At 44.9% G+C, this 13,329-nt stretch overlaps 1 protein-coding gene across 3 annotated transcripts; it reads right to left on the bottom strand.

Annotated features, from left to right (window-relative positions):
• Positions 1 to 463: 463 nt before the first annotated feature.
• Positions 464 to 12,526, bottom strand: tsnax (translin-associated factor X). Of its 3 annotated transcripts, none has more exons than XM_064317324.1 (6): positions 12,464 to 12,526; positions 11,476 to 11,580; positions 11,113 to 11,227; positions 9,869 to 9,999; positions 3,166 to 3,287; positions 464 to 1,663 (listed from the first exon to the last, which is right to left on the bottom strand). In XM_064317324.1, the coding sequence occupies exons 2-6, from the start codon at positions 11,528 to 11,530 to the stop codon at positions 1,286 to 1,288; spliced, it is 801 nt and encodes a 266-aa protein (XP_064173394.1). In that variant the 5' UTR covers positions 11,531 to 11,580; positions 12,464 to 12,526; the 3' UTR covers positions 464 to 1,285. The 3 variants fall into 3 exon arrangements, with proteins under 3 accessions (XP_064173394.1, XP_064173376.1, XP_064173386.1); XM_064317306.1 differs by having other exon boundaries at positions 12,211 to 12,512; XM_064317316.1 differs by lacking the exon at positions 12,464 to 12,526 and adding an exon at positions 12,067 to 12,196.
• Between the last annotated feature and the right edge of the window lie 803 nt (positions 12,527 to 13,329).

Genomic DNA, 13,329 nt, shown 5'->3' with positions numbered 1-13,329 from the left:
AGCCGTTGAGTCGGGCTTGGGGGGTGGGAGGGGGTCTGGCAATTACTGCAAATACTTCAGCCCTTTAGGCACCAAATATACCTGCAAAGCAAATGCATCGTTTTTGTATGCGTATAATTCTACATGTCAAAAGACCTTACTTGTCATACTTTAACCCTTTAGACACCAGTAAAAATTCCTGTGGACTAGAGTACTTTTAAACGCACATTCATTTTCACACTAATAACCTCTCTTCTCTTTCTTTGATGGGATTAAACAACTTTAGTTAGTAACACTGAAAATGACCTGTAGCAGGAGCGGCAGCAGTGTTCTGTAAATTCCTACCAGTACCTAAAGGGTTAAAATGTATTCTGAATGCGGCGCGGACTCAGGTCTGGAGCCAGGGCCACATGATCACCTGCATCAGGTGACGGGCATGACAAGGCGGCTGGAGGGGGAAAAAAAAAAAAACAGGACACCCTGCTTTTAACAAACAGATATTTTATTTAAATTCTCCCGCAGGTTCAAATGATATGGGCCTACATAAAAAAGGAGCGATAAGACAGAAAGGTTTCTCAAAGCGTAAAAACAGGAAGAGCCACAGCGTCGAGTGTTATCCAGCGACTCGCTACAGATGGGAATCGATCCAAACATTTCGCCAAGGAGCGCAGCTTTTCGATTGGTTTATACTGGCTTTGAGTAATCGGCTGAATTTACTAGCTCCGCCCATTTTGGGGTTTAACAAAGCCATCTGTGGTGAAAGAACCGCCTGGAATTCATAACCCTCAGCATCATCGGAGACAGGTACGGAAAGGAAATAATAATAATAATAGTAACCATTCAGAAGTTGTGTGTTTTTATCAGGAACTGAGCATGTCCGAAGGACGGAACACACTAACGCAACGAGAAGCCTTCCGCTCAGCACGCATTAAGCAGGGATGTGATTTCACTCGATCGATCAGGAAATACCGACTTTCAAAACCTGAAGATCGAAACCACAAGAACAGGACTTGGATTACACACACGTGCACGCACACACACACACACACACGCACACACACACACACAAACCGCTGATAACAAGTGAGAATATTCAGTGAAAAGGGCAAATACAAGTGGGCCCAGACACATTTAGGGTCTTAAAAAAAAAAATCTGTATTTCCTGATAAATCAGACACGAAAAAAAAATCACAACCCAAGGTTAACGGTGAAGAGGGAAAACTGATGCCCCTCCAAACGGGGACGCGAACCGCGAAAACTCAGCCACGAAGTGGTGGGGGGGGAGCGGGCGCGGGCGCGGGTCGCGTTAGGCCACGCCGTCTTCGGTGTCGATGAGCGCCGCCCTGCTGGTGAAGACGTCGGCCAGCATGTGGCGGGGGATCTCGGAGCCGCGCACGCGCAGCGTGTAGCAGGCGTCCTCAACCTTGGCCAGGCTCTGCTTGAGCGTGTACAGCTTCTTGGAGACCTCGTAGGGGCCCGTGTTGCCGATGTAGGAGAAGCCGTCGTGGATCTCCCGCAGGAACTGCCCCAGCTGGAAGGGCGTGTCCATGTCGCCGTTGCCCACGCTGTTGATGCACATGCGCATCAGCTCCCCCGTCAGGTCGGCCACGCCCAGCAGGTAGTCCGTGGGCGTCACCTGGAAGACCAGCGCTCCCGGCGCCCCCTGCTGGACGGCGGAGGAGTCCTGAGAAGCACAGGGGAGACAGTTACCTAGTCACCAGGCTGGGTTCAAACGCACATCTGAAATAAAATGAATGAATACAAGAGAAAACAGTAACAGAAGTACTCGTGCCTTGTGCCATACGATGTTCCCAAAGGTTGACGTGCCAACGTTAGTTTTAAGTAATAATATCGCAGTGCAAGAGAACTCGCGTACCACTGCAAGTCAGGATAAGTCCATTTAAAAGTTCATGAAGCTGAGTTAGCAGACAAAGTCTTTATATTAGATTATATTAGACATGGATACAGTGAAAAAGAAAAAGAGCGACCAGGAGCGCTGGTCACATCTCTAAACGCTCAATGCCGGGGGGGGGGGGGGTGTTATTTAGTTGCCTTCATTCTTTCGAGAGCACGATAGCTGCTGGAACTGGATTCGGATAAAACCCAGGGATACGACTGGCTCCGGAACAAGAAAGGAACGATTCCATTTTAGGGTTGTTATGACGACCTAGCGGTTGCTAAGGTACCCAAGCGCCACAGAGTTCCGCTGCAGAGTTTATTAAGATGGCAGGCATCGGTATGCAGTGTCCAGAGCAGCTCACAGCATCCATTTCACAAGCGTTTTGTTCTAGAAAAATGTCAAAGGCACAGCAATGCCGTATCGATCGCTCGACCGCCAGCTCCGGGCTAGACAGACCGATTTCCGGAAACATCTCTGGACACAACAAACGCCGTCAGGAGAAGGAATCGGATGAGAAGAAAGAAAGAAGGAAGGAAGGAAAGAAGAAAAAAACAGATCCGTTATCCCGCCATCTCGATGCGCGATGGCAACACGTAGAGACTGTTTCTAAAAACAGACTGCAGACAGGAGAGGACTGACCCATCAGATAAAGTCCCCGCACTGACCCCGTTCTAAAAAAAGGCTTGTCTTGGCCTGGGGAAGCGGTTCTATCCAGGCCATCCTCTCAATTTGCAGCAATACGCTGGCCGACCTTTATCTCTCCCTTAAAAGGGATGAAGACACAGGGGATGGATCCTGACCAATCAGATAACCCTGGTGAGAGTGCTGGCAAACACAAACCACTTCAAGTTCTCAAGCAAGTTCTCGCACAAGCAAGCTGTTGAGGTGGTGTCCTGCTCTAAGCTAAACACTGAACTAACATCCCTGTGGTCACTGAGACACTCAGAGAAGGTCGATGTTGCAAGGAGTAAGATCACAAATATGGGATCAGAGTGTTCTTAACTGAATGTCCTAATGCTGATGTCACAATCACTGCTGGTGACTGAAAGCAGTGGAGTTCAAGAACACTGGCTTAGAATTTTGAAAAAACATTCCAAAAAAACCCACTCTTCGAACGGTTAATCCGATGTAAGCCATTATTCAGTCAACATCACTAGCAGATCATAATTCCTGTGTAAATCAACTATGAGCAACAGTGTTCTGGGAAGAAAACAAAGCGTAAGATGATGTAAGGTTTCACCACATTCCCACTGATGTTCCATTACTCAGACATCGAGAGACCGTACCCTGGCTTCGGTCCTGTCCTCTTTGAGAAACACCAGCTTGCTGTTAACCTCCTCCAGGGTGATCAGGCTGCGATTCCTGATGAAATGCTGGAAGGAGACTGCCTCCACGTACTCCTGGATCCCTGAAACACACACACACACACGCACACACACAGCTGTGTGAGGATAATCGTCCTCAAAACACACAAACACACACATATATACATATATGCAATGGCCAGTGAAAATGAGCTTCCCTTGCTTGCACACACACACACACACATACACACGGCCCTTTGAAGATGAGGTGCTACCATAAAATAAACCAAAGAAACAATGTGTAGACCAGTGGTAACCAACCCTGCTCCAGGAGATCTACCATCCGGTGATTTTCATTTCAATATTAATTTGGCACACCTAACTCCACTAATCAGCAGCTCAACAAGATCTCTAGCTGTTGAATGATGTGTGCTTCGTTAGGGTTGGAGTGAAAACCTACAGAATGGTAGATCTCCAGGTATACGGTTGGTTACCACTGATATAGACTGAACCAAGCGCAATGAATCTTTCCTTTCAGGTTACGCACGGCACCCTTGGTCCATAACAATTTCAGCGGCAGAGCGATCTCTGAATCACTAAGTGCCAAGCGGGGACGAAAAAAGACCCAAATATTTATTTACAGGCTTTTCGGTCAACAGCCAACTAACAATCGCCACACGGAAGAGTTTTTGCTTCAGGTTATTTTTCCAAGAGGCAATTAGCGTTGGCATCAAAGGAAGCGTTATCTGAAACTCGGGGCACAGTCCAGCACGTAACGTAGATAAACAACCCCCGCCCCTCCCCTCCCCTCCCCTCCCGCCCCCGCCCCCCATTAAAGTGCGACATCTTTCGCCGCACCATTCCGTTTCCACGGCACTCTCGCGCGCGCCTCTCCCCGTAAATCCCCAGCCCGTTATCGGTCGCCGGGGCGCTACGGCTTCGGCCTATCAGCCGGGGGCCCCCGTTACAGGAAGGGCGATAGCCTTATCAACCCGCGCAAATGGGAGGAGCCTCCCCCCCCCCCCCGTCTGTCTGGCAGTGACCGTTACAGCCAACCGCCAACGCAGGACGCGCCTGACTGTACGTCACTTAGCGGTCTGGTGGTCACAGCGCAGCACATGGCTTTTTTTTTTTTTTATGGATAACTGGGGGGGGGGGGGGGGGGGTTACAGTGCTGGTGGAGGGAAGGTGGGGAGTTTCCATTGCTGCGGAGGTGGGGGGGGGGTGATAACAATCAACCAATCCCATTACAAAGCAAACGTTTAAAATCAAAATGGTGTCAGACTATTATTCACAGAAGATTTCCAAAGAATCTGGGAGTGTATCGGGTGATCCAGTTACATTCACAGAAAGAGGACAGAGAGCGTGTGAGCATTCGTGGGTGGGTGGGTGTGTGTGTGTACACGTCCACATGTGTCTGTGTGTGCATCCCATTTCCCATTGTTTGATTGATTCTGGTGATGGCTGCACAATGGCCAAATGAGGATTTTAATATGTATTATATTTTTTACTGACAGTAACCACTGCACTCTTAACTTTCTTCAGAGAAGTGTGTCTTGTCTTGTCTCAGGATGGTTGCGCCCTCCCCTCCCCCCCATTCCAGTACATTTCCTAATACACGTTGCCTCATACTTACAGTCTTATCAGATGATGAGAAAAAATGGAGTGAGACTGTGTGACTGGAGGACACAAACCTTCGCTCTCCCATTGGCGGGGTGGGCTTTGTGGCAACAGGCCTGGAATTCCCACCGTCCCGGGAAACTCACTGGGATAATCCCGTCAGAGTCAGAAGCGATTCAGCGAATCAGGCGCTAATATCGAGACCTAGCTGGGGAGGCTCAGACCAGCCAACATTCACAACGCTAGCAAAATTCACCGTTGACCTTTGAGCCAAGCCAATCAATTCCATAGTGAGTGAAAGCGCAAAGTGTCAGCACTGCATTGTGGGTCACCTCTGGACGCTTGGCACCTCCCCCTCTTCGCGTCTGCACTTCCCGCTCCCGTCTGCTGTCTGTCCTGGCCCCTCGCTGGTGGAATGACCTCCCCGTGACGGTCAGAACAGCAGAGAATCTCACCACTTTCAAACGCAGACTGAAGACTCATCTCTTCAGGCTGCACCTCGCCCCACCCCTCTCTAGCCTATAGTTCAGCTCACTGTATCTAGCTAGGATAATTTGATTATGTTAGTGTATCTGGCAGGATTGTTTTTGTATGATTAGGTGTGATTCCAGTGCTAGTTTGTACTTGGTAGGATTCTTGCTTGCTGAACAAGCTTACTCTACAGGGTTGGAGTCCTGATCGATGTGGTCACTTCTGGCACTACGATCCTTACTTCACTCTAGTGTTTCTTTTGCGCCTCTACATCATGAAACCTATGCACTTGTTGTACGTCGCTCTGGATAAGAGCGTCTGCTAAATGCCTATAATGTAATGTAATGTAGCCTATGAGCTAACAGGAAATTAGGACATCCTGTTTTCAAAATACGTGATGACCGTAAACTCCAGGTTCACTACGAGGCAAAACGCATGCCTGAAAGCCATGATATTGATCTAAAACGACTAAGGGCACTCCAGAACGTATGGGGGAAAAAAACGACAGCACACCTGACTTCCCTCACAATAAACAGATTTGGGGTTGAAGAAAAAAAAACTGGTGGAAGCCAGCCAAAAATACCAAACTCCAGCCAAAAAAAACCCGTTCAAAATCCCTGCTTTTTTCATGTAAACGAAGCACGCCGGAAGGCAAAATTCCTGAGCGATTAGATTATTAATATCCTCAATGATACGCTGGCGACAGCCGAGGACAACCGGAGAGATGGCGGGCGACGCGGCAGAGGCAGGAATTCATGCGGCTGGAATCTGATAAGCGAGCGCTGTGCGCGCGTTTGAAACGTTCAGGTCAACTGGCCTATTCTTCGCGAGACAATACATCAGAGAGGTGAGAGAATAGTAGGCTTCGTAGTTTATATGGGAGGGGGGGTGACTGTTTCCCCCAACCCAACCCCCATCACCACTCACTCACAACGCAAAACCCTTTTAACGACATCGTTTTGCTGCACGCGGTAAATACGGGCGTTTTAAATCTACCGTTGATGTTTTTACATTTGCAGCCACGCGGGAGCCATAAACGGACACAGAGCGCAGGTTTTTCACCGTTAATCTCCCACTTGGCTGACCGCAATTGCTGCTGTCGATTCACAGTTTAATCACCTCAACTGGGTTTTGTGGGTCTGAACTCTCTTTATGGCGATTTTAAAATGAAAATAAAAACCAGCCCCCTCTGGACTTCCCGAGTGCTAGTGTGTGCACGCCACCGCTTGAAAGCGCTAGGCAAACTCGCACTGTTCTAATCTCTGACATGCTTAGACGCCAAATGCCCACGGTTCAGGAATTAGAACCAGTGCCAGTCGGTAACACAACGCTCAGTGTAAAACCAGTGCTAATTTAAAGCCCAAATCTTTCAGTATTTCTATATAAAGACCTTTAAAATTCAGAGCATGCCTGCTTTATTTCAGGGGTTTGATTTCCACCCCAGTATTAAGACATAAGTTCGGCCAAACGACGGCCAATCAACGATGACATCTGGAACAAAATTTGTTCATTTGACGCCGACTGCAGCCGCCATTTCGACCCTGCCCACCACCATCACACAGTTGTAAAATTACTGCAGATTACACGGTCGTATCTTTTCAAGAATGCCTTGAGGTAAATATATCTCAACAGTGGTGCGTTTGGTCAGTGAGTCAGCATTTCCTTCGTTTAATAACACGGATTTATTTCCTGTAGGATCAGCACTACCCAAGCGCATATTCGTTTTTGTTTGCGTACCTGAGCCGAGTCGAGCGTGAAGCAGCGCGTGCCAGCCGAGGCTAGCCACAACCGCGTGCGCAATTAGAGGCTAAGGTTTACGTTTCCTGCAACCGAGGCAAAGCCAACGCTGCGGGTTTCACCAAAGACAAAAGCATCTCTGTGCAGAACGGAGAGATCGGTTTTTCGTTCGGCCATAGAGAGGCAGGTAAAAAGACGCATCGCTAATGCACTGGGCATGCCAGTCATCTCATCGACTCAGTAACTAACACAAGCTGACTCGACAGCACATTTTTCAGCATTGATTCAAGGCTTAAATAAAAGAGTTTCCTTAATTAGTCCAACAAGGGGTCAAATGCATTCAGAGCAAATATATACAGAATTTATTTAACACTCAACATTTTACTGTGAACCATCAGCATCAAGGAAAGGGGCAAATCTAAGGGTTGTGGAGTGACACATGCAGCCATGGTGCCCTTTCAGGGCAGCCACGCCCAGACGAATCTGATCCCAGTCCTGATCGCGCCAGTGCTGACTGTGGCCGCCAGCTCAGCAGGGTAATGCCTAATTGGTGTTATTGGGGGAGGGGTGTGTGTGTGTGTGTGTGTGTGTGTGTGTGCGCGCGTAGACGCATGCAACAGTGCCAAACCACACTAACTTCTTCATGCAACTGAGAACCAGCTTCATCAAAATAGGAAATGGGCACACACACATACACATACATCTGCAATGCTGAATTGTTCACACACGTTTGCTCACATGGTGTCTGTAAGGAAACGTGCAAAAAATAAATAAATAAATAACGCAATTTACACCAATCAAAGAAATTAGGGCAGTGTCTGATTGCTTTTGGATCTGGTGAGGCGTGCACTTTCTCAGGCGCACGTACCCAGCAGACCAGACCAGACCAGACAGCTGGCCCAGCTGGGGAGGGCCAGCCGCAATTCCGACTGCCCCAGCTATCAAAAGCGCCGCGGACTACCCGTATCAGTGGCAATTATGTCCAAATCTAGCGGCGATATCTTTAATAGGCCCCTGATCCAAAACAAAAAAAAACATCACTGGGAACGGGCTGTTTAATGTCAGCCTCGGAGACAGTCACTGCAGCGTCGAGAGTTTGCTGCGCAATTTAATAAATTTGCAAAAAAAAAAAAACGAAGAAAAAAAAATACTTCAAATGGTGGGAATGGACAGAAGTCACGTCCACACAAGCAAATCCTTGGTGACCATTATCTTAAAAATAACTTCAAAGGGTGATAAATATCTGTCAAAATGGTTAAAAACAACCACCCTTTATGGCTCTTTCTAAAAAAAAAAAAAAAATGTAAAAAAAAAAAGGGAAGAGTGTGGTTAACTATTTTACTACTTTAAGAGTAAATGATGTGCTGTTCAATGTACTATAAAACATGGTTGAGGTCAAATCCATGCAAATTTAAGAAATTAACTGAAATTCTGTTAATTTGTGGAGAAATACCCATCATGGTACATTCAAAAAATCGATAAATACAAAGGAAGGAAAGGCCTCAATGACATGAAGAGACAGACCTTTGAAATGAAACACTGATTTTACACCATAACTAAGATCTGGCATCACACTTCACTGATGCAATCGAAGCTTTGTTGTTTTTCTTTCTCCCAGGCTGCCATGGTAACCCAAGGAGGAGTTTAAAAAGCTTGTCTCTCTGCTGCATTTCCAGTATCCACAGATATTTATTTTTTTATTGACAATGTCTCCAAAATTTCAGATTAACAACGAATGTTTGCTCTGTGAAGATAAAGCGTAACAACAAAGACGTTCATCATAAATTCAGTTAATAGCGCTCTAATGTCAAATATTCAGCTTCCTCTTTCGTGAAGGACACCAAGTTCTCTGGCAAAACACTCAGATGAAAACATCAAATGAAGAAATGGGGAAGAGTCTCCAAATAAATGCAATATTTCTTCTCCTTTTCTATTCCAAGCGATTAGCGCTTGCTTAACAATACGTCAATGTGCAGCTTCCGTTTCTGAAAGCACATAACATTTTATGAAGGAACCCTTAGGTCAGCGGTGTCAATCCAGTCTACTCCGGGCCACAAAGTGTGGCTTTAGGTATGTTTTAGTGCTTAAAATTTAGCTCCAGGTTGGCTATAGACTTATAGATAACTTGGGTCCAAGGCCTAAATTGACAGCTGATCGAAAGGAGACCAAAAAACCTGCAGCCCTCCAGAATAAGAGCAGTAACCAGGAATGTACACCTTGTGAAATCAGAGATGTTTGTATCTGGGGCATCTCTGGCTAGGGGGGCCTCTTGTATTTTAATGATCAATAAATAATTTCAATCAATCAATCAATCAATCAATCAGGACATGCCAGGAGTGTACATCTTGTAGAAACAGGCCTGATTGTAAGGACTGACTGATACTGTATGCCATTTGGAAACAGTTGTTTCTGAGGAATAACTAGGAGTGTGCGCCTTGTGTAAACAGACATTTGAGGACTGACGAGGAGTGTGTGCCTTGCAGAAACAGGTGATTGTGAGGACTGACTATGAGTGTGTGCCTTGCAGAAACATAGATAGTTGTGGGGACTGACTATGGAGTGTGTGCTGCAAAACTAGTGTTGTGAGAGACTATGAGGTGTGCCTTGCAGAACTGATGTTGTGGGACTGACCAGGAGTGAGTGCCTTGCAGAAACAGGTGATTGTGAGGACTGACTATGAGTGTGTGCCTCGCAGAAACATAGATAGTTGTGGGGACTGACTATGGAGTGTGTGCCTTGCAGAAACATAGATAGTTGTGGGGACTGACTATGGAGTGTGTGCCTTGCAGAAACAGGTGATTGTGAGGACGAACCAGGAGTATGTGCCTTGCAGAAACAGGTGATTGTGGGGACTGACCAGGAGTGAAAGCCCTGTGGAACTGGAACAGGTCCTCTCCCCTCAGCTCCTCGGCTATCTGGCTGATCTTCAGCCTCACCCCGTCCAGCTTGGACTCGGCCTCCGACAGCACCTCCTCCACATTGGGGACACTGGAGGTCGACAGACCAGAGAGACAGACAAAGGAGAGGAACGTGAAAGAGGTGCAGGAAAACTGCATTCGGTTCCACACCCAAACTGTCTGGAGGCAAGGAAATCTCAGGTTAAATCTTAACAACTGTTTATAATGTATGCGAAAAGATGCCAAGTCACACCGAAGCCCCTATATTTTCCAAATTGTTGGAACTGCACTTAACTTTTTATAGATTTTGTGGGAATGTAAAATTTTTTATCATGTTTCTTTGGGACATTGGTTAGTCTCTGTTTTTTATGATGATGAACATACAGCAAAATGACTCTGGTACAATGCAAATCAAATAGAAGTGGGTACATTGCTTTTGACTTCAGGATTTTATAAGGGCTTATTAATCGCCTTTTCCACTTAATCACTGTATCATCAATGTGCCCTTAAGTGTAATAATGTCATAACAGCAATAACAGTATTATTTTAACATTATTTAACCGTGCAGGACGGAGTGTAGCACAGTGGGTAGGGAACTAGACTTGTAACCGAAAGGTCGCAGGTTCGATTCCCGGGTAGGACACTGCCGTTGTACCCTTGAGCAAGGTACTTAACCGAAATTGCTTCAGTATATATCCAGCTGTATAAATGGATACAATGTAAAATGCTATGTAAAAGTTGTGTAAGTCGCTCTGGATAAGAGCGTCTGCTAAATGCCTGTAATGTAATGTAATGTAATGTAACCGTTTATTATTTAATGCCCAGAAACACAGGAAAACTGCTATCAACATGTTCGTCGCCAAAAAATCTAAAAACGATTTCATGATTCATTTGTTGTGGGGCGCACGTATAACTGTAATAATGCCAGGCCTGAGTCAAACACGTATTTTTTTGGATTCAAATACTTTTCTACGCTTCACTGATCTTGTCTGGTGTACTGGAACCAATGTAATACTCTCAGAAAGTGCAAACCCTGCCTGCTGGTCACATTGGCAGGCTGTTACACCAGGCAAGATCAACAGAGCACAGAAAAGTATTTGAATCCAAAAATATATATATATACATATTTGACCCAGGTGCCAGGTCTGAATAATACATATTCATGACAGCTCGTTATTCAACATGCACTCGCTTACAGACAAACCTTGTGACTCGGTGAAGGAGGAAGATGGTCCTCTTGCTTTCAATGGTGATGTCACGACTTAGTTTAACCAGCCGTTCGTACTTGTCATGCTTGCAGTCAAGCTCCAGTTGAAATGCTGCACAAAGAAATATCACATTTAGCTCTAACCTAATTCGGAGCCTACACTGGATGTAACATTAACATCATAATTGTTTAAATATCAATCCAAGGGTATCAGCAATTTGGGATATATGCACAAAATGTAGTTTCTCTTGAAACTTTGCAAATATATGTTGGCATTATCATCTCAGATCTTACAGCATTAGTGAATCTCAGTCATATAGTAAGCTTTGATCATTTTATTTTATTTTTTTTTTACTTTACTTTTGAATGCAGATAACACTGGCGAAGAGCTGACATCACTGGCGGGGTCTCCCATCCTGAGGGCCTGAGCGTTATCCTGTTTGCGATTCCGGGGACATCCTTCACCTTATACAGGCACAGAAACAATTATAAGCAATTGCAACAACAACAATTTCGCTGAGTTATTTTATCCATAGCATCCTACACAACTTTTTTTCTTTTAGCTAGTATCTATTTTTACATTTAGCAAAGCTATTCAGGTGCTAAAGATCAGTGCCCAGGACTCAAACCTGCAACCTTAGAATTACAAGCACAGTTGTAATTCTAACCATTATACTACACTGCAGCTCAGCCAAAGGGGACAGGAGCTGGGCTGTTATAACGGCAGAACAAAGAGAAGGCAAAAAAGAAAATGTCAAATTCGCTATTCAGGTAGGCACAAATAAGCACTCAAAAATGAATATATAATCAGGATTGTGTAGATAGGCAGAATGGAAACGTAGGCATTCCAGTTGTTTTTATTTATTTATCGTATATGCTTCTGTGATTCTTGAATAGACTCACTAGAGAAAACCAGAACCATTAAAACGACAAAAAAAAAACTCTACCTACCCAGCATTAGCCATGTGTTGATATTAGGCAAACTAACATGTGCTATGGTGCTAGAGACCGTCAGGCTAGTGTCTAGCTAACATAGGACCGTGGGATAGTTGCTGCGTTAGATGTCATAGTCACTAAAACAGAAAGCTAACTTACCGTCTTTTTTACTCATGCCTTAAATATAGCAGCTACACGCTAACGTTAGCAACCAACAAATACTAAACACGCACTGATCAGATTGCCTCGCAAGGATTGTTTAAATTTACAAACGCACTCGGGACATCTTTGCTGAAAATCGACTAACGTTGGGAATACGATTTAGCTAATACTAAGGTAACTATAGAGCTAGGTTAAGATACTGATAAAAGTATGCAATATTTAATAATATGTAAGTTAGCGGGCTAGATACCTATTCGCTAATTATGGGGTCTTTCCGTGCTCGCAGCCTTGCGCTCTACAAATTACGTACACGTTCACCAGCTGCATTTCGGGAAATGTAGTTAAAATTGTAGGGTAGTCAGATTATTATTATTAAACCCTGAACGCAAATGCAAAATGAACCCGCTGGCGATTGCATTTATATTTCAATACGTAAAGCTGTCACGTCTGTAGAGACGTCACTTGTTTGTCTCTACAATTTCCACCATAATAATATAAGGCATCCAATTGCGTAGCGTGTATTCCGAGGCACGTTGTTAAATGTAAACCTGTGTTTTCCAAATATACCAAATTTTTTCTTTGCTTTTTGGTATGTTATAGAGCAGCATAATGTGTAAGGAACTGGGCCTATAAACTAAAGGTTGCTGGTTTGATTCCCAGGTTGGTAATTGTTGTTGCTCCTTTGAACAACATGTGTAAACTGTTTCAGTACATATCCTACCTTATAGATGGATACTATGTGACCAAAAAATTAAAATATTGTGTAAATTGCTTTGGATAAGAGTGTTTACCAACTACCAGTAATGTAGTTGCAAATTAGTTTATTAGCAGTACTTGGTAATCGAAAAATACCTGGACAGTCATTCATCTACTGTCATAAAAGCAAATATACTTAGCACTTTTTAAATAAAATAAAAAAACAGAGTCTGGACAAGTGCTAGGTTTAAACCTCCTGCAGAGTCTTGGATTAAAAAATATATATATATAAATAAACTCCATGAAGTGATGAGTTTTCTGTCTGGCCTTGCAAGAATGCCTCTCGCAGGAACGAGGCCAAATGCGTACGTGCAGCCTCGTGCCTCTTCGTAAGCTTCCTGAGAGGGAGTCAGAGCTTGC

Source organism: Anguilla rostrata, chromosome 2, assembly GCF_018555375.3.
Source record: "Anguilla rostrata isolate EN2019 chromosome 2, ASM1855537v3, whole genome shotgun sequence".
Classification (NCBI taxonomy): domain Eukaryota; kingdom Metazoa; phylum Chordata; class Actinopteri; order Anguilliformes; family Anguillidae; genus Anguilla; species Anguilla rostrata.
The sequence above is the reverse complement of the archived record's forward strand: the minus strand, read 5'-3'. Positions and strand labels throughout refer to the sequence as shown.